General features: G+C 45.0%; 1 protein-coding gene across 1 annotated transcript in view; it reads right to left on the minus strand.

Moving 5' to 3' along the window:
* LOC311131342 (ankyrin repeat domain-containing protein 13C-like) overlaps window positions 1-15464 on the minus strand; it is an 81624-nt gene extending 66160 nt beyond the window's left edge. Inside the window, exons 1-2 of the mRNA XM_084164283.1 lie at window positions 15029-15464; window positions 14283-14484 (exon numbers count right to left, since the gene is read on the minus strand). Coding sequence (XP_084020409.1) covers window positions 14283-14484; window positions 15029-15325 — 499 coding nt within the window. The 5' untranslated portion in view covers window positions 15326-15464. The remainder of the gene's footprint in view (window positions 1-14282; window positions 14485-15028) is intronic.
* Between the last annotated feature and the right edge of the window lie 10884 nt (window positions 15465-26348).

Raw genomic sequence — 26348 nt, forward strand, 5'->3', positions numbered from 1 at the left:
AAAAGTATGTGGACACCCCTTCAAATGAGTGGATTCGGCTATTTCAGCCACACTCGTTGCTGACAGGTGTATAAAATCGAGCACACCTCCATGCAATCTCCATAGACAAACATAGGCAGTAGAATGGCCTTACTGAAGAGCTCAGTGACTTCCAACATGGCACCGTCATAGGATGCCACCTTTCCAACAAGTCAGTTCGTCAAATTTCTGCCCTACTAGAGCTGCCCCGGTCAACTGTAAGTGCCGTTATTGTGAAGTGGAAACGTCTAGGAGCAACAACGGCTTAGCCGCAAAGTGGTAGGCCACACAAGCTCACAGAATGGGACCGCCGAGTGCTGAAGCGTGCAGCGCGTAAAGATCTTCTGTCCTCGGTTGCAACACTCACTACTGAGTTCCAAACTGTCTCTGGAAGCAACATCAGCACAATAACTGTTTGTCGGGAGCTGTTCGTCTTGAAATGGGTTTCCATGGCCGAGCAGCCGCACACAAGCCTAAGATCACCATGTGCAATGCCAAGCGTCGGCTGGAGTGGTGTTTATCTCGCCGCCATTGGACTCTGGAGCAGTGGAAACGTGTTCTCTGGAGTGATGAATCACACTTCACCATCTGGCAGTCCGACAGACAAATCTGGGTTTGGGGGATGCCAGGAGAACGCTATCTGCCTGAATGCATAGTGCCAACTCTAAAGTTTGGTGGAGGAGGAATAATGGTCTGAGGCTGTTTTTCATGGTGCAGGCTTGGCCCCTTAGTTCCAGTGAAGGATATCTTAACGCTACAGCATACAATTACATTCTAGACCATTCTGTGCTTCCAACTTTGTGGCAACAGTTTGGGGAAGGCCCTTTCCTGTTTCAGCATGACAATGCCCCCGTGCACAAAGTGAGGTCCAAACAGAAATGGTTTGTCGAGATCAGTGTGGAAGAACTTGACTGGCCTGCACAGAGCCCTGACCTCAACCGCATCGAACACCTTTGGGATGAATTGGAACGCCGATAATTTCAAACATTTTACTGAGTTACCGTTCATATAAGGAAATCAGTCAATTGAAATAAATAAATTAGGCCCTAATCTATGGATTTCACATGACTGGGAATACAGATATGCTTCTGTTGGTCACACATACCTTTTAAAAAAGGTAGGGGCGTGGATCAGAAAAACAGTCAGTATCTGGTGTGACAACCATTTGCCTCATGCAGCGCAACACATCTCCTTTGCATAGAGTTGATCAGGCTGTTGATTGTGGCCTGTGGAATGTTGTCCCACTCCTCTTCAATGCCTGTGCGAAGTTGCTGGATATTGGCGGTAACTGGAACACGCTGTCATACGCGTCGATCCAGAGCATCCCAAACATGCTCAATGGGTGACATGTCTGGTGAGTATGCAGGCCATGAAAGAACTGGGACATTTTCAGCTTCCAGGAATTGTGTACAGATCCTTGCGACATGGGGCTGTGCATTATCATGCTGAAACATGAGGTGATGGCACAACAATGGGCTTCAGAATCTCGTCACGGTATCTATGTGCATCACAGGTTGGTGGCACCTTAATTTGGGAGAACAGGCTCATGGTAATGACTGGAGTGAAATCAGTGGAATGGTATCAAATACATCAAACACATAGTTTCCAGGTGTTTGATGCCATTTCATTTGCTCCGTTCCGGCCATTATTATGAGCCGTTCTCCCATCAGCAGCCTCCACTGTTGTGATAAAATGCAATTGTGTTCGTTGCCTGCCGATACCATAACCCCTTGGGGCACGCTGTTCACAACGTTGACATCCGCAAACCGCTCGCCCACACGACACCATTCACGCTGTCTGCCATCTGCACGGTACAGTTGAAACCGCCATTCATCCGTGAACAGCACACTTCTCCAGCATGCCAGTGGCAATCGAAGGTGAGCATTTGCCCACTGAAGTCGGTTACGGAGCAGAACTGCAGTCAGGTCAAGACCCTGGTGAGGATGAAGAGCATGCAGATGAGCTTCACTGAGACGGTTTCTGACAGTATGTGCAGAAATTCTTTGGTTGTGAAAACCCACATTTTTATTAGCTGTCCGGGTGGCTCGTCTCAGACCATCCCGCAGGTGAAGAAGCCGGATGTGGAGGTCCTGGGCTGGCGTGGTTACACGTGGTCTGCGGTTGTGAGGCCGGTTGGTGTACTGCCAAATTCTTTAAAACGACGTCGGAGGCTGCTTATGGTAGAGAAATGAACATTAAATTATCTGGCAACGGCTCTGGTGTACATTCCTGCAGTCAGCTTTCCAATTGCAGGCTCCCTCAAAACTTGAGATATATGTGGCCTTGTGTTGTGTGACAAAACTGCACATTTTAGAGTTGCCTTTTATTGTCCCCAGCACAAGGTGCACCTGTGTAATGATCATGCTGTTTAATCAGCTTCTTGATATGCCACACCTGTCAGGTGGATGGATTATCTGGGCAAAGGAGAAATGCTCACTGACAGGGATGTAAACTAATTTGTGCACAACATTTGAGAGAAATAAGCTTTTAGTTTGTTTGGAACATGTCAGGGATCTTTTATTTTAACTCATGAAACATGGGACCAACACTTTACATGTTGCGTTTATATTTTTGTTCAGTGTAGTTTCTTACTTATTTTTTCTCTGATTGAAAAGTTCTGTTACCGAAATCCTTCATTTGTTTAGGAAGAACATTCCCTCTTTATGTGACACATATGCATCGCATGTACGTGACCAATAGGGCTTGACTTATAGCATATCATAATCACATCAATAAATTGTTTATAACAAACTCTGAACATTGTAAAACATGCAGCACCATAATGGATGCAGAGGACGTGACAAATAAACTTGAAAAGGGGGACATTTTAGTGGTTGCTCAGGAGGGAAAGGGGAAGTCCGATGTGTGGATGACATTTTACTTAGTTGTGGAAGCTTACAATATTTTAAAAAATGAGGACCGTTTGGAGCAGTGTAAATGACACTAAATTAATTTAATAAAAAACTAAAATGCTTGATTTCAAAGCATGAATGACTCTTATGCTGTGTGATGACATGAACAAATGAATTATTGATTGATTAATACAGTAGCCTATAGGCTTTATCTGACATTTTATCTGACAGTTGCATGAGGCTTAGAGATCACGGAATCAGTAGACTTTTAAACAAACTCTCAAACAGGCAACAGAAGCATGATCTGTCTTATTTCTGTAGATATACATTTACATTTACATTTTAGTCATTTAGCAGACGCTCTTATCCAGAGCGACTTACAGTTAGTGAGTGCATACATTATTTTTTTATTTTTCATACTGGCCCCCCGTGGGAATCAAACCCATAACCCTGGCGTTGCAAACACCATGCTCTACCAACTGAGCTACATCCCTGCCGGCCATTCCCTCCCCTACCCTGGACGACGCTGGGCCAATTGTGCGCCGCCCCATGGGTCCATATATATGGATGATTTATAAAGCCAGGCACATTTAACAGTTAGGCTATTGATTACAGACCTAATTAAGTTGGGGTTTCCTCTCTCATCACTTTTCTTAGACAATTAAGGCAAGGGCTGTTTTCTCATCTCCTCACTCCACTGCTGCCTCCGCCACATTGTTCTCAACACCAATATGCTGGTTAACTTTGCTATTATACATATAGAAACATGGTCTAGAAAAAGGCGCTAATTCAATGCCGCACTGAAGATTATGTTTCAGAACCGCAGACAGCGACCGCTATCCAACACAGGAGAAAGCACATTTTTTATAAAATAATATTATCTTGATTAGGTGTGGAGGATTGCGGATTTCCTGCTTATTCCATCCTAATTCTGTTAATCCTCCCACCGGGATTTCGGGAAAACCAGGGAATTTATTGAAAGTTCCAGGAATTTTGCAACCCTAGTTGCACAATTGTTCTTACATAATATAACCATATACAATATCTGTAGCACATGTATTAGAGTGATGGACTGTCCCATCCCCGCGGCTTCAGCAATGGATTAGTCCACTGAGACAGGCGCATTCAGATGGGTTTCTTGTGCACCATGAAAAAAAGTATATATTTGCGACTGCTCAACTAAAGAAACCTGAGTCGACCAAAATGGGGTCAGCCCTAGTAGGGAGGGATGTGTTTTCTGTTTGTCGAGATTGTCTATTATTGTGGTGTTGAACACACAAGCCATGATATTTAAGTACCCAAAGTCAGTTTGCTTTATTAATTGGTTGTGTGGTGGTGCATTGGCACAGAAACCTGTTGGTGGACAATTCATTGCATATATTTTATATATTTATGAATATGGCATCAGAATGTATAAAATCTCATTTCCCCCTAGCTGATCATTGTCTGCAGCTGGCTCTGATCATAGCGTAATTAAACAAGCAGGGAGAGTGAGCTCATCTGTGGTGGTCGGCGAACCCTCAACCTTCTGGCCTGTTGCCCTGCGTGGCATTGACTGTGCCAAAAAAGTACGCTGAAGTGGCAAAGTTGATATCAACGTTTATAAACACAGGGGAGGGTCATGTAAAAATATTTTTTATGTTGGGGAGGGGGGTCCAATTTTTTATGACACTTTGAGTTGGACCAGCCCCTTCTCTACCAGCCACTTCGCTACCATTTCCCTCAGGCCAACACCTTGGGATGCCCATTGCATAAACAACCTATGCCATGACAGAAGTGCAATTAACTGTTTCTGATTATAATCAAAAAGCATTCATGAATCTGGATATGAGGTTATTGACAGCTTCCCTGAAATATGCCCAATCTTACTTCAGCTCAAAGGCCAACTGCAATCTGACCCATGCACACCTAATGTAAACCAAACAGCAATTTCTGAACGTTGGCCTACATGAGTATACTGCTTTCATTGAGGCCCTGCAAGATATCTGAATTTATCCAGGTGTGCTGTTATTCAGTTTTGCCTACTGTAGTAGTCTGTATGGTCTTAATGGAGTTACATGTATTTAAGTATTTTTGTTGTTGTATTGGGGACAGTAAAATTAGAACTGTAAAAAAAGATATACTTTAAGGGAAATGTTTTTAGTTATTTTTCTTTACAAAAAATGTTGCTCACATAATACAATTTAAAGGTATGCATTAAGGTGTCTGTAATAGAATAGAAATTGCTAAAACAACTGTCGACATTAATATATTCATTTCTAAAGCTTCCAAAATATGTTTTACAATGGTAGGGGAGTACCAAGATGGAGGCGCGGTGGCCTCAAAACAGCGCCCCATGATAGTCATCCAGAGTTGTTTGTGGCTTTTCTTCATTCCTTTACCACACAAGGGTACTTTCTGCCTGTCTACATGGTCATTTCTTGGGTGTAGGCTATATGGAGACCTTTCAAGTGTACAGTATTATTATAGTTTTATTAGGCCTTTTAAGTATGTGCCTGTACACACTATATTTTCTGAGATTAACCACACACACACACACACACACCCACACGTTTGTTTTACTATCCTTGTGGGGACCAAAAAAATTATTGATTCCCATTCAAAATCCTATTTTCCCTAACACTAATTCTAACCCTAAACCTGAGCCTAAAATAGCCTTTTTCCTTGTGGGGACTGGTCCCCACTTGTCAAAATGTCATTTTTTTACTGTCCTTGTGGGGACTTCTGGGGGGGGGGGGGGCACTCTAAAATGTGCAGTTTTGTCACACAAGACAATGCCACAGATGTCTAAAGTCAGCATGCTGACTGCAGGAATGTCCAACAGAGCTGTTGCCAGGGAATGTAATGTTCATTTCTCTACCATTAGCAGCCTCCAACGTCGTTTTAGAGAATTTGGCAGTACGTCCAACCGGCCTCATAACCGCAGACCACGTGTATGGTGTCGTGTGGGCGAGCGGTTTGCTGATGTGAACAGGGTGCCCCATTTTGGCGGTGTGGTTATGGTATGGGCAGGCATAAGCTACGGACAACGAACACAATTGCATTTTATCGATGGCAATTTGAATGCACAGAGATACCATAACGAGATGCTGAGGTTCATCCGCTGCCATCACCTCATGTTTCAGCATGATAATGCATGGCCCCATGTTGGAAGGATCTGTACATAATTCCTGGAAGCTGAAGATGTCCCAGTTCTTCCATGGCCTGCATACTCACCAGACATGTCACTCACTGAGCATGTTTGGGATGCTCTGGATCGACGTGTACGACAACGTGTTCCAGTTCCTGTTAATATCCAGCAACTTTGCGCAGCCATTGAAGAGGAGTGGGACAACATTCCACAGGCCACAATCAACAGCCTGATCAACCCTATACGAAGGAGATGTGTTGCACTGCATGAAGCAAATGGTGGTCACACCAGATACTGACTGGTTTTCTGATCCACGCCCCTACTTTTTTTTTAAGGTATCTGTGACCAACAGATGCATATCTGTATTCCCAGTCATGTGAAATCCATAGATTAGGGCCTAATGAATGTATTTCAATTGACTGATTTGCTTTTATGAACTGTAACTCAGTAAAATCTTTGAAATTGTTACATGTTGCGTTTATATTTTTGTTCAGTATAGAAATGGCTATAATTATGTTGCAGCTTCAGCACCAAGACAGCGCGATAAACACTGTTGCTATGCTATGGTCCCTGGTCGCTGCAGGAGGGAGGAGAGAGAGTGAACGTGCGCCAGTCACACAGGCACTCGCTGTTTTCTTTTAACACAGCGCGGCAAGTCCGAGCCCGGCCCAAAACAATTGCTGTCGGGCTCCCTCTTGAGTCATTTGTGTGTCTTAATTATTTCATCAAACAGTGTGCTTAAAGTATCAGACAAGCTCAGTGCATATAGTTGATTTTATTAAAACACATAGGGTGTTTTTTATAGGCCTATGGAAAAATACGTGTTTTGAAATGTGATTGGTCGAAAGAACAGACAACTCTTGGTCGACCAAGACGGGGACAGCCCTACTCCCTACCTTGTAGGCTTACCCAGTATCAAAAGCTTGGCTTGACAATCTCCAAATGTCATTTAACTTTTAGGTGTTTTGTAACAGATTTCTCTTTCCTTTCATCAAATGGCCGCTGCTCAGTTTGGATTGATTGATTTTATCAGTAAAAAATATATATACAGTGGGGAGAACAAGTATTTGATACACTGCCGATTTTGCAGGTTTTCCTACTTACAAAGCATGTAGAGGTCTGTAATTTCTATCATAGGTACACTTCAACTATGAGAGACGGAATCTAAAACAAAAATCCAGAAAATCACATTGTATGATTTTTAAGTAATTAATTTGCATTTTATTGCATGACATAAGTATTTGATCACCTACCAACCAGTAAGAATTCCGGCTCTCACAGACCTGTTAGTTTTTCTTTAAGAAGCACACCTATTCTCCACTCATTACCTGTATTAACTGCACCTGTTTGAACTCGTTACCTGTATAAAAGACATCTGTCCACACACTCAATCAAACAGAATCCAACCTCTCCACAATGGCCAAGTCCAGAGAGCTGTGTAAGGATATCAGGGATACAATTGTAGACCTGCACAAGGCTGGGATGGGCTACAGGACAATAGGCAAGCAGCTTGGTGAGAAGGCAACAACTGTTGGCGCAATTATTAGAAAATGGAAGAAGTTCAAGATGACGGTCAATCACCCTCGGTCTGGGGCTCCATGCAAGATCTCACCTCGTGAGCTGGGACCACAGTCTCAAAGAAAACCATTAGTAACACACTACGCCGTCATGGATTAAAATCCTGCAGCGCACGCAAGGTCCCCCTGCTCAAGCCAGCGCATGTCCTGGCCCGTCTGAAGTTTGCCAATGACCATCTGGATGATCCAGAGGAGGAATGGGAGAAGGTCATGTGGTCTGATGAGACAAAATAGAGCTTTTTGGTCTAAACTCCACTCGCCGTGTTTGGAGGAAGAAGAAGGATGAGTACAACCCCAAGAACACCATCCCAACCGTGAAGCATGGAGGTGGAAACATCATTCTTTGGGGATGCTTTTCTGCAAAGGGGACAGGACGACTGCACCGCATTGAGGGGAGGATGGATGGGGCCATGTATCGCGAGATCTTGGCCAACAACCTCCTTCCCTCAGTAAGAGCATTGAAGATGGGTCGTGGCTGGGTCTTCCAGCATGACAACGACCCGAAACACACAGCCAGGGCAACTAAGGAGTGGCTCCGTAAGAAGCATCTCAAGGTCCTGGAGTGGCCTAGCCAGTCTCCAGACCTGAACCGAATAGAAAATCTTTGGAGGGAGCTGAAAGTCCGTATTGCCCAGCGACAGCCCCGAAACCTCAAGGATCTGGAGAAGGTATGGAGGAGTGGGCCAAAATCCCTGCTGCAGTGTGTGCAAACCTGGTCAAGACCTACAGGAAACGTATGATCTCTGTAATTGCAAACAAAGGTTTCTGTACCAAATATTAAGTTCTGCTTTTCTGATGTATCAAATACCTATGTCATGCAATAAAATGCAAATTAATTACTTAAAAATCATACAATGTGATTTTCTGGATTTTTGTTTTAGATTCCGTCTCTCACAGTTGAAGTGTACCTATGATAAAAACTACAGACCTCTACATGCTTTGTAAGTAGGAAAACCTGCAAAATCGGCAGTGTATCAAATACTTGTTCTCCACACTGTATATACACAAAGATTTTTTAAAGTGACTGAAATTGCACAATAATGTCGGTGACTTATTTATATTGTGGTCCCAATTTTTACATAAATACATAAACAATTACATAGATATAGCCACATTACAGAGATACAGACAAAAAATGGTCAACCTCCAGATGAGTATGGGGGGAGTTTAAGTACAAATCTTACACGCTTGCTTGGCTGGTCTTTAGCTTATTCTTTAGATGTTTGGGGCTGCTGGTGAACCATGATATGCAGGCATAATCAAAGTGAAACTAGACTAGCGCACTTGCCAGAGTCTTAGGGGTATCTATAGCTAGGTTTCCATCCAATTGGCGACAGTTTTTCATGCAAATATTCCTACATTTGCATTAAAACAATATGTGCATTTCAGAGTTTCCTTTAGGAAAATTTGGTACAGGAAAACGTGACCATGAAGATTTAAATTTACCAGAGTTTGAGAAATATACCAGACATCCATATGCATTCAGATCCGACCAGTTCTTAAAAACAGCCTATAACAAATTACAAAAACACTATTCCTTGGGTTTGGGTAGCATATGTAAAAAAAAAAAAAAATATTGGTTTGTAGGCTAATTTCCTAAAACTATAATTGTCCATCTCATGGTTAGCTCCTGAGTGGCGCAGTGGTCTAAGGCACTGCATCGCAGTGCTAACTGTGCCACTAGAGATCCTGGTTCGAATCCAGGCTCTGTCGCAGCCGGCCGCGACCGGGAGACTCATGGGCGGCGCACAATTGGCCCAGCGTCGTAGGGGAGGGAATGGCCGGCAGGGATGTAGCTCAGTTGATAGAGCATGGCGTTTGCAATGCCAGGGTTGTGGGTTTGATTCCCACGGGGGGCCAGTATAAAAAAAAAAAAAAAAAGATGTATTCTCTAACTGTAAGTCGCTCTGGATAAGAGCGTCTGCTAAATGACAAAAATGTAAAATGTTCAGCTGTCGGAGATTTGAGCACAAAATGCATCAGGGCTTTGCATGCTTAGGCCTATAGTCTTAGGTGTCCACTGTATGATATTAATATATTTGTATATAAATATAGGCTCTTCCTTTACAGTTGAAGTCGGAAGTTTACATATACCTTAGCCAAATACATTTAAACTCAGTTTTTTTTTTTACAATTCCTTACATTTTATCCTAGTAAAAATTCCCTGTCTTAGGTCAGTTAGGATCACCACTTTATTTGAATAATGTGAAATGTCAGAATAATAGTAGAGAGAATGATTTATTTGAGCTTTTATTTATTTCATCACATTCCCAGTGGGTCAGAAGTTTACATACACTCAATTAGTATTTGGTAGCATTGCCTTTAAATTGTTTAACTTGGGTCAAACGTTTCGGGTAGCCTTCCACTAGCTTCCCACAATAAGTTGGGTGAATTTTGGCCCATTCCTCCTGACAGAGCTGGTGTAACTGAGTCAGGTTTGTAGGCCTCTGTGCTCGCACACGCTTTTTCAGTTCTGCCCATAGGATTGAGGTCAGGGATTTTGTGATGGCCACTCTAATACCTTGACTTTGTTGTCCTTAAGCCATTTTGCCACAACTTTGGAAGTATGCTTGGGGTCATTGTCCATTTGGAAGACCCATTTGCGACCAAGCTTTAACTTCCTGACTGATGTCTTGAGATGTTGCTTCAATATATCCACATACTTTTCCTTCCTCATGATGCCATCTATTTTGTGAAGTGCACCAGTCTCTCCTGCAGCAAAGCACCCCCACAGCATGATGCTGCAACCCCCGTGCTTCACGGTTGGGATGGTGTTCTTCAGCTTGCAAGTTACCCCCTTTTTCCTCCAAACTTAACGATGGTCATTATGGCCAAACAGTTCTATTTTTGTTTCATCAGACCAGAGGACATTTCTCCAAAAAGTACGATCTTTGACCCCATGTGCAGTTGCAAACCGTAGTCTGGCTTTTTTATGGCAGTTTTGGAGCAGTGGTTTCTTCCTTTCTGAGCGGCCATTCAGGTTATGTCGATATAGGACTTGTTTTACTTTGGATATAGATACTTTTGTACCTTTTCCTCCAGCATCTTCACAAGGTCCTTTGCTGTTGTTCTGGGATTTATTTGCACTTTTCACACCAAAGTATGTTCATCTCTAGGAGACAGAACGCGTCTCCTTCCTGAGAGGTATGACGCTGCGTGGTCCCATGGTGTTTATACTTGCGTATTATTGTTCGTACAGATGAACGTGGTACCTTCAGGCATTTGGAAATTGCTCCCAAGGATGAACCAGACTTGTGGAGGTCTACAATTTTTTTTCTGAGGTCTTGGATGATTTCTTTAGATTTTCCCATGATATCAAGCAAAGAGGCACTGAGATTGAAGGTAGGCCTTGAAATAAATCCACAGGTACACCTCCAATTGACTCAAATTATGTCAATTAGTCTATCAGAAGCTTCAAAAGCCATGACATCATTTTCTGGAATTTTCCAAGCTGTTTAAAGGCACAGTCAACTTAGTGTATGTAAACTTCTGACCCACTGGAATTGTGATACAGTGAATTATAAGTATGAAATAATCTGTCTGTAAACAATTGTTGGAAAAATTACTTGTGTCATGCACAAAGTAGATGTCCTAACCGACTTGCCAAAACTATAGTTTGTTAACAAGAAATTTGTGGAGTGGTTGAAAAACAGGTTTTAATGACTCCAACCTAAGCGTATGTAAACTTCAGACTTCAACTGTATATAGCCTATATAAAGGAAGAGAAACTCAGGCCTAGCCCCAGAGAGAGAGAGAGAGAGATATGCCGGTGGCATGCTACGACACCGACATGCATTTCTTTATGTCAGATGGCTCCTGTGTCTGCTATACAGATATAGACATACAGAAGGAGGCTAATTCGTTAATTTTCTGTCCGAATATTTTGTATAAAGATAAGCATTATTTTGTTAGATTATAGGAGTAACTTTGGTAGGCCTGAAACATTCTTCCTCACCTCAAATTCAACTGTTGGAGTCAGTTGGAGCACCGGTGCGCACTACCTTCATATCATAGGCCTGCATTAGCTAAAGCTTTATAATAGCCACACCACACCAAACCTTCACTAAAGTTTCTAAACTTTATTCGGGTAATATCAAAAGTAAGTCAAGCCATTGTTTATATGGAAAATACGAGCAGGCTATCATATTGTGGCAAACACAGCGTTAGGCCTACAGTTGGAACTTAATTTGGCCAAAGAAAATGGCTCAACAGAATGAAACAATACACTTGTGAACTGGTTTAAACCTTCACAAAAGTTCTGAACAAACTATATTGCAGCAATTACCAACAAAGGCAAGTGCCTATGGTACCCAACAAATAACAGAAATAGGCTAATGTTATTTATTTTACAACAGACCTACTGTACTTTTAACCTATCTTTAAACTAAATACAGATCACACAATTAAAAAGACAGATCGAATTTAATTTCCCCAATGAAAATGTCTCAACAGAATTAAACAAAACAGGTTTTGCATATTTAAAGAACTGGTTTTGATAAATAAATGTACGTTTAAAAATTGCATCCTACTTTAATGCACTGTAGCCTGCATTTGCCTGCGCCAACGTTCTTCTCATCTTAGTCCACTACAATATTAAAACTTATATTAAATTCCCCTTGTAGGCTTTTCACTATAGGCATACTCTTTTTCCTCTAACTTTTGTTTTACTTCAATGAAAAAGGCCTCCATCTTCGCAATCAACACTAGCCTAGGCCATGTATGCACAAGGCATGAAAGAATGGTGCTGAAGTTCAAATTCGGGTTGTAGGCTATGATAGACAGCCTCTCCTGGACAATTTGGCCCACTACCATTTTGTAAAATCAGGCTTTTCATTTTATTTTCATCCAAAAGCTGGTAATTAGGCCTACAGGCTAAGGGAAACCACTGGCTCATTTTCCCATCAGAGTTGTGTTTACATCAAATTGACTTGTTGCAGATAAAAGTCTGTGCGTAAATATGTAGTGCACATTTTAAAAAACTTCTGCGGTTAAATTCCCATGTACCGAATAAAAAATACAAGTGAAATGGGTTTCCATCGCATTTTCAACTCTACTGATGGGTATGTCACAATAAATGTTGCATGTAGCGAATGTGCCCACTCTGGTATTGGCACGTGCGCTCTAGCCAACAGCTTGCAGATACAGCGCAGGTATAGCCTACTACATGATGAGATTATTATGGACAAAAGTGCGAGATATATTTTTTTGTAAATTGGCAGCCAAGCATTGATCATCATGTCACCAGAATAAGACCCTCGATATTTATTGTAAATGAGAATCAAGCGTATCACTGTGCACTTTCACCACCCTGTGAAGTTCATCATAATTTATTTAATCTGTAGCCTAATAAACTGCATGCTTTGTCATGATGTCATGAAAAAAAAATCTGACATGTAGGCTACTTTACTCGCATAAAAAGGTTCAATGGAAACCTGCTTAATGTCAAGCCATTTTGAGGATGCTGGAATTATATTTTGGATGAACATGTGCAGGCCTACAGGAGACTTTTGAAGTAGCCGAATCAGATTAAAACATTGTGACTGGTTGTGTTTCTGCCACATATAAAAGGTCATATAATTTAAAAGTTAAATGATAAATATTTAGGCTATATTGAAGCCTTCCAGAGTAGATCCACAACTGATCCAAATCGAATGAAACATTCAAATCACAGGGCTTTTGAGACGTTATTCAAATGACATTTTCACTGCAGCCTAGATTAGAATTGTATTGTCCCTAAACAAGATCAATAGGGGGAGCTTTTTTGAGCTGTGTGTCATGTCTTCACTGTTCATTCACACAGTACCTGGCCTCTCTGCTGCCTATCAGCTATTCCTATTTATTATTGTGGGTTAATATTAAAAATTGATGCAGCTTTGAATGCTTTTATGTGTGGTATGATTGTTAGTTAGCCTATTGCAGATCTGGACAAACTATCCAACAAGCACTATTGTCACTATGAATGGTGGATAGAGGGCAGGATGGACCGTTCGACTGGTAGACTATACTGACCTGTGGTATAGTTAAGCAATAAGGCCAGAGGGGGTGTGGTATATGGCTGATATACCACTGCTAAGGGTTGTTCTTATGTCCGACGCAACGCAGAGTGCCTGGATACAGCCCTTAGTCGTGGTATATTGGCAATCTACCACAAACCCCTGAGGTGCCTTATTGCTATTATAAACTGGTTACCAACGTAATTAGAGCAGTAAAAAGATATGTTTTGTCATACTTGTGATATATGGTCTGATATACCATGGCTTCAGACAATCAGCATTCAGGGCTCGAACCACCCAGTTTATAATACAAGTTTGCACACTGAAAAGGAAAAGCATAGTGCATAAGGGAAGTACCAAAACACCTTGATATAGGGGAGGCGCATGCGAGCAGATGAAGAAATGTAGCTAGGATGGAAGAAATGATATAGTAAAACCTGCAACTAGCGAATGTAAACCAGGGGGGAAAATACACTACCCTTCCCTGTGCCCAATAAAAAAAAAACACACAAACCTCCCCAAAGCAAAAAAAAAAGTTTGCCAACCAGCAGTTACAGAGCAGTATAACTGCGATCATTTTTTGTAGGGTTTGACAATTTAATCACCTGGAAAGTTCAAACGAAACGATATTACCGACGGTATCGGTACTGGTATCGTCCGGGTCAAGTATGCTAGTTTGAAACATGGAGATAAGGAGCAATTCGATTCTTACCATGGCTATCTTTCTGAGCGATATTCTGAGTTCGAATGAGCGAGGACAAGCGTCGGACATCTCCCTTGAATACACATTCATGGACTGGAAAGTCTTCGACGGTTCGTATGATAGGGTTTTTGTTGTTATCATCGATAACGTCCTCCGTTGATAATGTGTTAGTGTTTGCATTTATCTGTGATTGCTGATTCTGATGTTGTTGCTGTGTCGATGGAGATTTCAAATCAAATCAAATCAAATTTTATTGGTCACATGCGCCGAATACAACAGGTGCAGACATTACAGTGAAATGCTTACTTACAGCCCTTAACCAACAGTGCATTTATTTTAAACAAAAAAGTAAGAATAAAACAACAACAAAAAAGTGTTGAGAAAAAAAAGAGCAGAAGTAAAAAATAAAGTGACAGTAGGGAGGCTATATATACAATAGAATAAAGTGACAGTAGGGAGGCTATATATACAGGGGGGTACCGTTGCATAGTCAATGTGCGGGGGCACCGGCTAGTTGAGGTAATATGTACATGTGGGTAGAGTTAAAGTGACTATGCATAAATACTTAACAGAGTAGCAGCAGCGTAAAAAGGATGGGGTGGGGGGGCAGTGCAAATAGTCCGGGTAGCCATGATTAGCTGTTCAGGAGTCTTATGGCTTGGGGGTAGAAGCTGTTGAGAAGTCTTTTGGACCTAGACTTGGCACTCCGGTACCGGTTGGTCAAATCTACTCCAAGTTGGTCAAATCTACTCCACTCCGGTAGATTTGACCAACTTGTGATTGTTAAAGATTTTACTTGCTTTGTCTTTATTATTAGTCTTGGTTAAAGTAAATGTCCCAGTTGGAGCCTCCTCGTCCGGTTCCAGTAAATCCTCTTCTTTCCTCGGTTTATGATCCTTGCGCATGGAGCGGATCTTTTCTCCGGTCATTTTCTGAACAATTGACAGTGGAGCAGAGGGTGTCGTTGACGATGACCCTCTGGGCAAATAGATGTATTTCGCTGGCAGGTATGCCAGTTGTAGATCACCTAAAAACTGTAGATTGCATAACATGAAAACCCCAAATTATTCAACGAATACACTGAAATAACAATGCAATTTAAAGTGGTAGCAAATTCTCCGTAATAACTAAGTAACTACCAGAACTCTGTCCCCTTCTTCTCATTACCGAAACTGTCCATGCCTAAACGGCTCCTACAGAGTGCATCTGCCATCTTCTGCCAGTAGTATCGCGAGAGTTTACAACGGTTACAGTACCAGGGATTTTACATTATTGATTTTCTGGTTGTTACATTGTGTCAGGGGATATTACAACCCATTGTGGCTACAATGTTACAACCCAATAGCTACAGTGTTCAGGCCTACTCATCATGAAATGGATTGGCTACTATTATGCACACTAAGCAGCAATAAGTTATTAACATTATTTGTAAAAAATATGTTGCAAAGCAAACTATGACACTAGCAACTACAAGTCAAATTCTAGTGTTCTCCATGAAAGTAAATGGTTACAACACTTGAGTGACAGACACGCACAGTCAGTGGAATTCAATGTATTTTATGTAAGATTTGACAATAACAACATCGTGCTGGGTGTGAGGGCCCCCACCGACCCAGAAGATTGGGTGATTTCGCTCTCCAAGGACAACGTCAGTAAAGTATTTGATCAGGACTATACCGCAAGGCCGCGGGGCTGATGGTATTCCAGGGCGCGTTCTCAGAACATGCACAGAACAGCTGGCAGGTATATTCACGGTAATTTTCAACCTTTCCTTGTCCCAGTATGTAATCCCCACATGTTTTAAGATGACAACCATCATTCCTGTTCCCAAGGAAATTACGTTTCAGATAAGTGGACAGTCCAGTACTCACTGTTCACCTGCCCGACAGCTAGCAGTGAGGATCTGAGATGGTGGTTGCCTTGCCTGTCATGAATAAAGTAACGTATTGTAGAGTACCTTAGGAAAGTATTCACACCCCTTGACTTTTTCCACAGTTTGTTATGTAACAGCCTGAATTTAAAACTGATCAAATTGAGATTTTGTGTCACTGGCCTACACACAATACCCATATGTCAAAGTGGAAATATGTTTTTAGAAATGTTACCTAGCAATACAAAACAATACAATACACATGTCATCCAAAAAGTAAATATGAATTAATTAAGAAATATCAGAACAAGCAATATCAGAACGAGCAATGTCAGAGTACGGAATATATATATATATATATATATATATATATATATATATATATATATATATTTTTTTATTTTTTTTTTTATTTTTTTTATTTATTTTTTTTTGTTACATTACAGCCTTATTCTAAAATTGATTAAAATGTTTTTTTCCCCTCATCAATCTACACACAATACCCCATAATGACAAAGCAAAAACAGGTTTATTATTACATTTACATAAGTATTCAGACCCTTTACTCAGTACTTTGTTGAAGCACCCTTGGCAGCGATTACAGCCTCGAGTCTTCTTCGGTATGACGCTACAAGCTTGGCACACCTGTATTAGGGCAGTTTCTCCCATTATTTTCTGCAGATCCTCTCGAGTACAACTATTTTCAGGTCTCTCCAGAGATGTTCGATCGGGTTCAAGTCCAGGCTCTGGTTGGGCCACTCAAGAACATTCAGAGATGTGTCCCGAGGCCACTCCTGCGTTGTCTTGGCTGTGTGCTTAGGGTCGTTGTCCTGTTGGAAGGTGAACTTTCGCCCTAGTCTGAGGTCCTGAGTGCTCTGGAGCAGGTTTTCATCAAGGATCTCTCTGTACTTTGCTCCGTTAATTTTTCCCTCGATCCTGACTAGTCTCCCAGTCCCTGCCGCTGAAAAACATCCCCACAGCATAATGCTGCCACCACCATGCTTCACCGTAGGGATGGTGCCAGGTTTCCTCCAGACGTGACGTTTGGCATTCAGGCCAAAGAGTTCAATCTTGGTTTCATCAGACTAGAGAATCTTGTTTCTAATGGTCTGTGAGTCCTTTAGGTGCCTTTTGGCAAACTTCAAGCGGGCTGTCCTGTGCCTTTTACTGAGGAGTGGCTTTCGTCTGGCCACTCTACCATAAAGGCCTGATTGGTGGAGTGCTGGAAGGTTCTCCCAATTCCACAGAGGAGCTCTGGAGCTCTGTCAGAGTGACCATCGGGTTCTTGGTCTCCTCCCTGACCAACGCCCTTCTCCCATGATTGCTCAGTTTGGCTGGGCGGCCAGCTCTAGGAAGAGACTTGGTGGTTCCAAACTTCTTCCATTTAAGAATGATGGAGGCCACTGTGTTCTTGGGGACCTTCAATGCTGCAGACATTTTTTGGTACCCTTCCCCAAATCTGTGCCTTGACACAATCCTGTCTCGGAGCTCTACGGACAATTCCTTCAACCTCATGGCTTGGATTTTGCTCTGACATGCACTGTCAACTGTAAGACCTTATATACAGTTGAAGTCGGAAGTTTACAAACACTTAGGTTGGAGTCATTAAAACTCGTTTTCAACCACTCCACAAATTTCATGTTAACAAACCATAGTTTTGGCAAGTCGGTTAGGACTTTGTGCATGACACAAGTCATTTTTCCAATAAGTGTTTACAGACAGATTATTTCCCTTATAATTCACTGTATCACAATTCCAGTGGGTCAGAAGTTTACATACACTAAGTTGACTGTGCCTTTAAACAGCTTGGACAATTCCAGAAAATGTCATGGCTTTAGAAGCTTCTGATAGGCTAATTGACATCATTTGAGTCAATTGGAGGTGTACCTGTGGATGTATTTCAAGGCCTACCTTCAAACTCAGTGCCTCTTTGCTTGACATCATGGGAAAAATCAAAAGAAATCAGCCAAGACCTCAGAAAAGAAATTGTAGACCTCCACAAGTCTGGTTCATCCTTGGGAGCAATTTCAAACGCCTGAAGGTACCACGTTCATCTGTACAAACAATAGTACGCAAATATAAACACCATGGGACCACGCAGCCGTCATGCCGCTCAGGAAGGAGACGCGTTCTGTCTCCTAGAGATGAACGTACGGAAAGTGCAAATCAATCCCAGAACAACAGCAAAGGACCTTGTGAAGATGCTGGAGGAAACAGGTACAAAAGTATCTATATCCACAGTAAAACGAGTCCTATATCGACATTGAGAACATTCTGTCAGGCTGTATCACCGCTTGGTACGGCAAGCGGCCTTTCAGGTTATGTCGATATAGGACTTGTTTTACTGTGGATATAGATACTTTTGTTCCTGTTTCCTCCAGCATCTTCACAAGGTCCTTTGCTGTTGTTCTGGGATTGATTTGCACTTTTCGCACCAAAGTACGTTCATCTCTAGGAGACAGAACGCGTCTCCTTCCTGAGCGGTAATGCGGCTGCGTGGTCCCATGGTGTTTATACTTGCGTACTATTGTTTGTACAGATGAACGTGGTACCTTCAGGCGTTTGGAAATTGCTCCCAAGGATGAACCAGACTTGTGGAGGTCTACAATTTTCTTTCTGAGGTCTTGACTGATTTCTTTTGATTTTCCCATGATGTCAAGCAAAGAGGCGCTGAGTTTGAAGGTAGGCCTTGAAATACATCCACAGCTACACCTCCAATTGACTCAAATTATGTCAATTAGCCTATCAGAAGCTTCTAAAGCCATGACATAATTTTCCTGAATTTTCCAAGCTGTTTAAAGGCACAGTCAAATTAGTGTATGTAAACTTCTGACCCACTTGAATTGTGATACAGTGAATTATAAGTGAAATAATCTGTCTGTAAACAATTGTTGGAAAAATGTATTGTGTCATGCATAAAGAAGATGTCCTAACCGACTTGCGGAGGTGGTGGCCGGCTAGTGATGACTGTTTAACATCTGATGGCCTGGAGATAGAAGCTGTTTATCAGCCTCTCGGTCCCAGCTTTGATGCACCTGTACTGTCTCCACCTTCTAGATGGTAGAGGGGTGAACAGGCCGTGGCTTGGGTGCCTGAGATCCTTGATGATCTTCTTGGCCTTCCAGTGACACTGGGTGTTGTAGATGTCCTGGAGGACAGGCAGTGTGCCCCCTGTTATGCGTTGGGCGGACCTCACCACCCTCTGGAGAGCCCTGCGGTTGCGTGTGGTGCAGTTGCCGTACCAAGCGGTGATACAGCCTGACAGAATGTTCTCAATGGTGCATCTGTAGAAGTTCATGAGGGTCTTAGGGGCCAAGCCACATTTTTTCAGCTTTCTGAGGTTGAAGAGGCACTGTTGTGCCTTCTTACCCACAATGTCATGTGGAGGGACCATTTCAGGTCCTTGGTGATGTGCACGCCGAGAAACTGGAAGCTTTTGACCCTCTCCCAGTTGATGTGGATGGGGGCGTGTTCTCTCTGCTGTCTCCTGTAGTCCACGTTCAGCTCCTTCATTTGTTGACGCTTTCAGTTTCGTGTGAATGCTGCCATCTATCCATGGTTTTTGGTTTGGATAAGTTATAATCGTCACAGTGGGAACAACATCCTCTATGAACTTCCTGATGACTCCAGTCACCGAACATTTCCCAGTCCCCGTGTTCAAAACAATCTTGAAGCATAGATTCCGATTGGTCAGACCAATGTTGAACAGTCCTTACCACGAGTGCTTCCTGCTTAAGATTCTGCCTATAGGTCGGGAGGAGCTGAATGGAGGCATGATCTAATTTGCCGAATGGAGGGCAGGGGAGGTGTCACGGTTTCGGCCGAGGCTGCTCCTCCTCCTTGTTCGGGCAGGCTTCGGCGGTCGTCGTCCCCGGAGTACTAGCTGCCACCGTTCGATGTTTCATGTTTGTTTGGTTTTGTCTGTTTGTACACCTGTCCCTTGTTAGTGTTTGATTTGGTTGCCTATTTAGTTTTCGTGGGTGGGGGCAGGTGTTATGTGGTATTGTTTATTGTCAAGCTGTTGCTCTTTTGTAATACTCTCGTGTTTGTTGTTTTCCGAGAGTCCGCACTGTGTGCGCTATCTTCATTTTACGCACTGTGTGTGTTGTGCGTAATTTGTATTTTGCCTCCCGGTTGGGTTGGCTGTTCGCCTGTTTGGTGCTGCATTTTGTTAACTAAAGTCTGTTGATGTACGCCCGTGTTTCCTGCGCTTGATTTCCTCACCGCATCTACACTCAGCTACTGACAGAATACCACATCACATCATGGAGTCAGCAGGAGCACCCGCGCCGACAGAGGTCATGGAGGACCGTCTTCGTGGACAGGAGGACCGGATTAACCAGATCGGTCACGCCTTGGATCGGGTGATGAACACTCTCCACCGATGGGAAAGCAGCGGGGTACCCACGCCCCCACCTACCGGACCATCCCCATCGGTCAGTCCTCCTGTCCACATTCCGGAACCCAGTGGGATTCGGCTCTCGCTCCCGAGGGCGTACGACGGCTCCGCTGCCGGGTGTCAAGGGTTCCTGCTACAGGTGGAGCTCTACCTCGCCACCGTACACCCGGCGCCCTCGGGACACGAGGGCGTCTCCGCCCTCATCTCCTGTCTCACCGGCAAGGCGTTGGAGTGGGCCAACGCGGAATGGAGGAGAATGGACGCCGCTACCATCACCTATGCGGAGTTCTCCCGCCGCTTCCGGGCCGTGTTCGACCATCCACCAGAAGGGAAGGCGGCGGGGGAGCGTCTGTTCTTCCTCCGACAGGGGATGAGGAGCGCACAGGATTTTGCCCTGGAGTTCCGGACTCTAGCGGCAGATGCAGGGTGGAATGAGCGGGCCCTCATAGACCACTTCCGTTGTAGCCTCCGGGAGGACGTCCAAAGAGAGTTGGCGTGCAGGGATACCATGTTGACGTTTGACCAACTAGTCGACATGGCCATTCGGTTGGACACCCTGCTCGCCACTCGTGGACGTCCGGGATGGGGGTCGCCCATTTCACCCTCCAGCACCTCCGAGCCAAGCCCTATGGAGCTCGGAGGTGCTGGCGCTAGAGAAAGGAGGAGTAGGAACCCGAGGGGGGCCGTCCCCTGCACCAACTGTGGCCGTGGAGGGCACACCGCGGCTAGGTGTTGGGGAGGGTCCCCCGGTGGAGGTGAAGGCAGGCCACGCATTGGGGAGTCCTCCCAGGTGAGTACTTACCCAGAGCTTTCTGTCGTTCACATAACCTTGCCTGTTTGTTTTCCACAGGTAGCACCTCGTTCCCAGCATAAGGCGCTAGTCGATTCAGGCGCAGCTGGGAACTTTGTAGATCGCCAGTTCTGTGTAGAATTAGGGATTCCTCTCCTTCCCGTTGATAAGCCTTTCCCTGTACATGCCCTAGATAGCCGTCCGTTAGGATCTGGGTTGATTAGGGAGGTCACAGCGCCCCTTAAGATGGAGGCGCAGGGGGGTCATGAGGAGACGATTCAGCTCTATCTGATTGACTCTCCTGCGTATCCGGTGGTGCTGGGGCTTCCCTGGTTGATTACCCATGACCCTACTATTTCGTGGCGAGAGAAGGCTCTTAAAGGGTGGTCTGCTCAGTGTGAGGGGCAGTGTCTGGGTGTTTCCATAGGGGCGACCTCGGTGGAAAGTCCGAATCTAATGCCGGCACTGCATATTCCCCCCGAGTATGAGGATTTGACACTGGTGTTTAGTAAGACTAGGGCGGCGCAGCTGCCGCCTCATAGACAGGGGGATTGTGCGATAGATCTCCAGTTAGGAGCAGCCCTCCCGCGGAGCCATGTGTATCCCTTGTCTCAAGAGGAGAGGAAGGCGATGGAAACTTACATCGCAGAGTCTCTGAGACAGGGATACATACGGGCCTCCACTTCACCCGCTTCCTCTAGCTTCTTTTTTGTGAAGAAAAAGGATGGAGGTCTGCGCCCGTGTATTGATTACCGCGGTCTCAATCAGATTACGGTGAAGTACAGCTATCCACTTCCTCTGATTGCGACTATGACGGAATCATTACACGGTGCTCAGTTCTTCACAAAATTGGATCTCAGGAGCGCATATAACTTGGTGCGCATTAGAGAGGGCGATGAATGGAAGACAGCGTTTAGCACGACCTCCGGTCATTACGAGTATCTCGTCATGCCATATGGGTTAATGAATGCTCCCTCAGTCTTCCAATCCTTCGTCGATGAGATTTTCCGGGACATGCAGGGGCAGGGAGTAGTCGTGTACATAGACGATATTCTGGTGTACAGTTCTACCCGAGCAGAGCATGTAGCCCTGGTGCGCCGAGTGTTGAGGAGGCTGTTGGAGCATGACCTATATGTCAAGGCAGAGAAATGTCTGTTCTTTCAGAAGTCGGTCTCCTTTTTGGGTTATCAGTTGTCTGCGTCAGGGGTGAAGATGGAGGTTGACCGGGTGTCAGCTGTGCGTAATTGGCAAACCCCAACCACTGTGAAAGAGGTGCAACAGTTCTTGGGTTTTGCGAATTACTACCGGAGGTTTATCCGGGGTTTTGGACAGGTGGCAGCTCCCATAACGTCTCTGTTGAAGGGGGGTCCGGTGCGCTTGCGGTGGTCAGCTGAGGCGGACAGGGCTTTTGGGAGACTGAAGGACCTGTTTACCTCGGCGCCGGTGTTGGCGCATCCGGATCCCGCTTTACCATTCCAGGTAGAGGTAGACGCGTCCGAGGCCGGTATTGGGGCCGTTCTCTCACAACGGTCTGGCACACCACCTAAACTCCGCCCCTGTGCTTTTTATTCTAAGAAGCTCAGTCCGGCGGAGCGGAATTATGACGTAGGGGACAGGGAGCTGTTAGCCGTGGTACAGGCCCTAAAGGTGTGGAGGCATTGGCTCGAGGGGGCTCAACACCCTTTCCTCATTTTGACTGACCACCGTAACCTGGAATACATCCGGGCAGCTAGGAGACTGAATCCTCGCCAGGCCCGCTGGACTATGTTTCTAGCCCGGTTTGTGTTTAAAATCACTTACATCCCTGGGTCCCAGAACGGGAAGGCAGATGCCCTGTCTCGGCGGTATGACACGGAGGAGAGGTCCGTTGAGCCCACTCCCATACTACCAAAGTCTTGTCTGGTTGCACCGGTGGTATGGGAGGTCGATGCAGAGATCGAGCGGGCGTTACGCACCGACCCAAGTCCTCCACAATGTCCAGTGGGTCGGACGTACGTTCCGCTCGAGGTACGCGATCGCCTCATTTATTGGGCTCATACGTCCCCCTCCTCTGGACATCCAGGTATCGGCCGGACAGTTCACTGCCTTAGCACTAAGTACTGGTGGCCAACGTTAGCCAGGGATGTGAGGATTTATGTCTCCTCCTGTTCGGTGTGTGCCCAGTGTAAGGCGCCCAGACATTTGCCCAGGGGTAAGCTACAACCCCTGCCCGTTCCACAACGACCCTGGTCCCACCTCTCGGTGGATTTTGTTACAGACCTTCCCCCCTCACAGGGGAATACTACCATCCTGGTCGTTGTGGATCGGTTCTCGAAGGCCTGTCGTCTCCTTCCCATGCCGGGTCTCCCTACTGCCCTACAGACCGCTGAGGCTCTGTTTACCCATGTCTTCCGGCATTACGGGGTACCCGAGGATATAGTGTCTGATCGAGGCCCCCAGTTCACCTCCAGAGTGTGGAGAGCGTTTATGGAACGGTTGGGGGTTTCGGTGAGCCTTACCTCGGGTTACCACCCGGAGAGTAATGGGCAGGTTGAACGTGTCAACCAGGATGTGGGTAGGTTTCTGAGGTCTTATTGCCAGGGCCGGCCGGAGGAGTGGGCGAGATACGTTCCGTGGGCCGAGATGGCACAGAACTCTCTCCGCCACTCCTCCACCCAACTAACCCCTTTTCAGTGTGTGTTAGGGTACCAGCCGGTTCTGGCACCTTGGCACGAGAGCCAGATCGAGGCCCCTGCGGTGGATGAGTGGGTGCGGCGCTCGGAGGAGACATGGAACGCTGCCCACGTTCATCTGCAGCGGGCCATCCGTCGGCATAAGACGAGCGCCGATCTCCACCGCAGTGAGGGGCCTGTGTACGCACCTGGAGATCGAGTCTGGCTCTCGACCAGAAACCTGCCCCTCCGCCTGCCCTGCCGGAAGCTGGGTCGGCGGTTTGTGGGGCCATTCAAAGTCCTGAGGAGGTTGAACGAGGTGTGTTACAGGTTAGAACTGCCTATTGATTACAGGAATATTAACCCCTCGTTCCATGTGTCTCTCCTCAGGCCGGTGGTAGCTGGTCCACTCCAGGACTATGAGATAGAAGAGACTCCTCCGCCCCCGTTGGACATCGAGGGGGCTCCGGCGTACACTGTGAGGTCCATCCTTGATTCGAGACGCCGGATGGGGGGTCTCCAATATCTCGTGGAGTGGGAGGGGTACGGCCCGGAGGAGCGGTGCTGGGTGCCGAGGAGGGACATATTAGACCTGTCCCTGCTGACCGAGTTCCATCGGGGTCATCCTACGCGCCCTGCTCCGCGTCGTCCTGGTCGTCCCCGAGGCCGGGATCGGCGCACGGCTGGAGCCGCGCGTCAAGGGGGGGGTACTGTCACGGTTTCGGCCGAGGCTGCTCCTCCTCCTTGTTCGGGCAGGCTTCGGCGGTCGTCGTCCCCGGAGTACTAGCTGCCACCGTTCGATGTTTCATGTTTGTTTGGTTTTGTCTGTTTGTACACCTGTCCCTTGTTAGTGTTTGATTTGGTTGCCTATTTAGTTTTCGTGGGTGGGGGCAGGTGTTATGTGGTATTGTTTATTGTCAAGCTGTTGCTCTTTTGTAATACTCTCGTGTTTGTTGTTTTCCGAGAGTCCGCACTGTGTGCGCTATCTTCATTTTACGCACTGTGTGTGTTGTGCGTAATTTGTATTTTGCCTCCCGGTTGGGTTGGCTGTTCGCCTGTTTGGTGCTGCATTTTGTTAACTAAAGTCTGTTGATGTACGCCCGTGTTTCCTGCGCTTGATTTCCTCACCGCATCTACACTCAGCTACTGACAGGAGGGTCTTGTAGCCGTCCCGGAAGGCTGAGTAGTAATGATCCAGAGTCTTCGATGTGCATGTAGCATAGGAGATGTGTTGATAGAATTTTAGTTTCCTTTATTAAAGTCCCCAGTTACAATAAATACGTCCAGTGCACAAAGTCTCACTAGGGACCCACTTCTTCTTCCTCTTCTCCGGCGTTGGCGTTTTGGTGCAGCCCCGGGATGAATGGCGCTACCTCAGGAAGTTCAAACAAAGGCTCTGCCGATCTAATATCAAAAAGTTATTTTTGGCTGTATGTAATAATACAAGAAACATTCTGAGCAAACAATGTTTTTCCCATAGGAAAAAAGCAACTACAACTGGCATTTGCGGACCGCGGCATGAGAGTGGCAACACAGATTAATGAATAACAGCGCACATGGGAAAATAGAGATTCTGATGTGATCAAAGCAAAAATTGCCTACATGTAAGTAAGAGGGAGTAAACAGTGTTTCTAGTTGAGGTTAGTTACAAGTCAAGTGTCCTGGCTTCACATCAGTTCAAAAGATTGACAAATGACTGAAGTGACCGCCTGGGAGCTGTGTGGAAGAGCCGGGCAGATCAGCTCAATCAGACTGTGCAACTGAAAGATGTCAATTCTGCCAATGAGAGGATTGCATGAAATATTCTGCATGCATGCATGCTTAGGATTGGACCAAACAAATGAAAAGGAGCTCATGTCAAATTAAATGTCCATTAGTCCCAGTAATTTGTAATAGTTATTGTCTTTTTCCAGGGCTTCTCGTCTCGTTATCGTCATACTTTTAGTCAGGTAAAATAGGTTGTTGACAAGTATTTTTTGTCTTAGTTATTGCTGACAAAATTAACACTGATGTCATGCCACCGTTTACTATGCCAAGGACTTTTGGCTGGTGGTGGCTATTGATCTGAGGCAGCATCAGGAAACTTAGCAACTTACTAGGGGCTACTAAGCAAAAGAGCAAGTTACAAATCTGACAAATTTGGTACTTTTATATCAAAATAGTTCTTCTGAATTGTAAAACAGTTTTACTGTTGGAGGCCATTTTGTAAAATGTCTGCCATATCTGTGGTGGCTCCATATCTACATCTTTTCAGGGTACATTAATCTACCTCTGTACCAAATGTTGGTGCTGTTATCTCAAAACTGTTCTTCTGAATTGTAAAAGTGTTACATTTGGTGGCCATTTTGTAGGATGTACCTAGGGG

The sequence above is a fragment of the Coregonus lavaretus genome, assembly GCF_964263955.1.
Source record: "Coregonus lavaretus genome assembly, chromosome: 6".
Lineage (NCBI taxonomy): Eukaryota > Metazoa > Chordata > Actinopteri > Salmoniformes > Salmonidae > Coregonus > Coregonus lavaretus.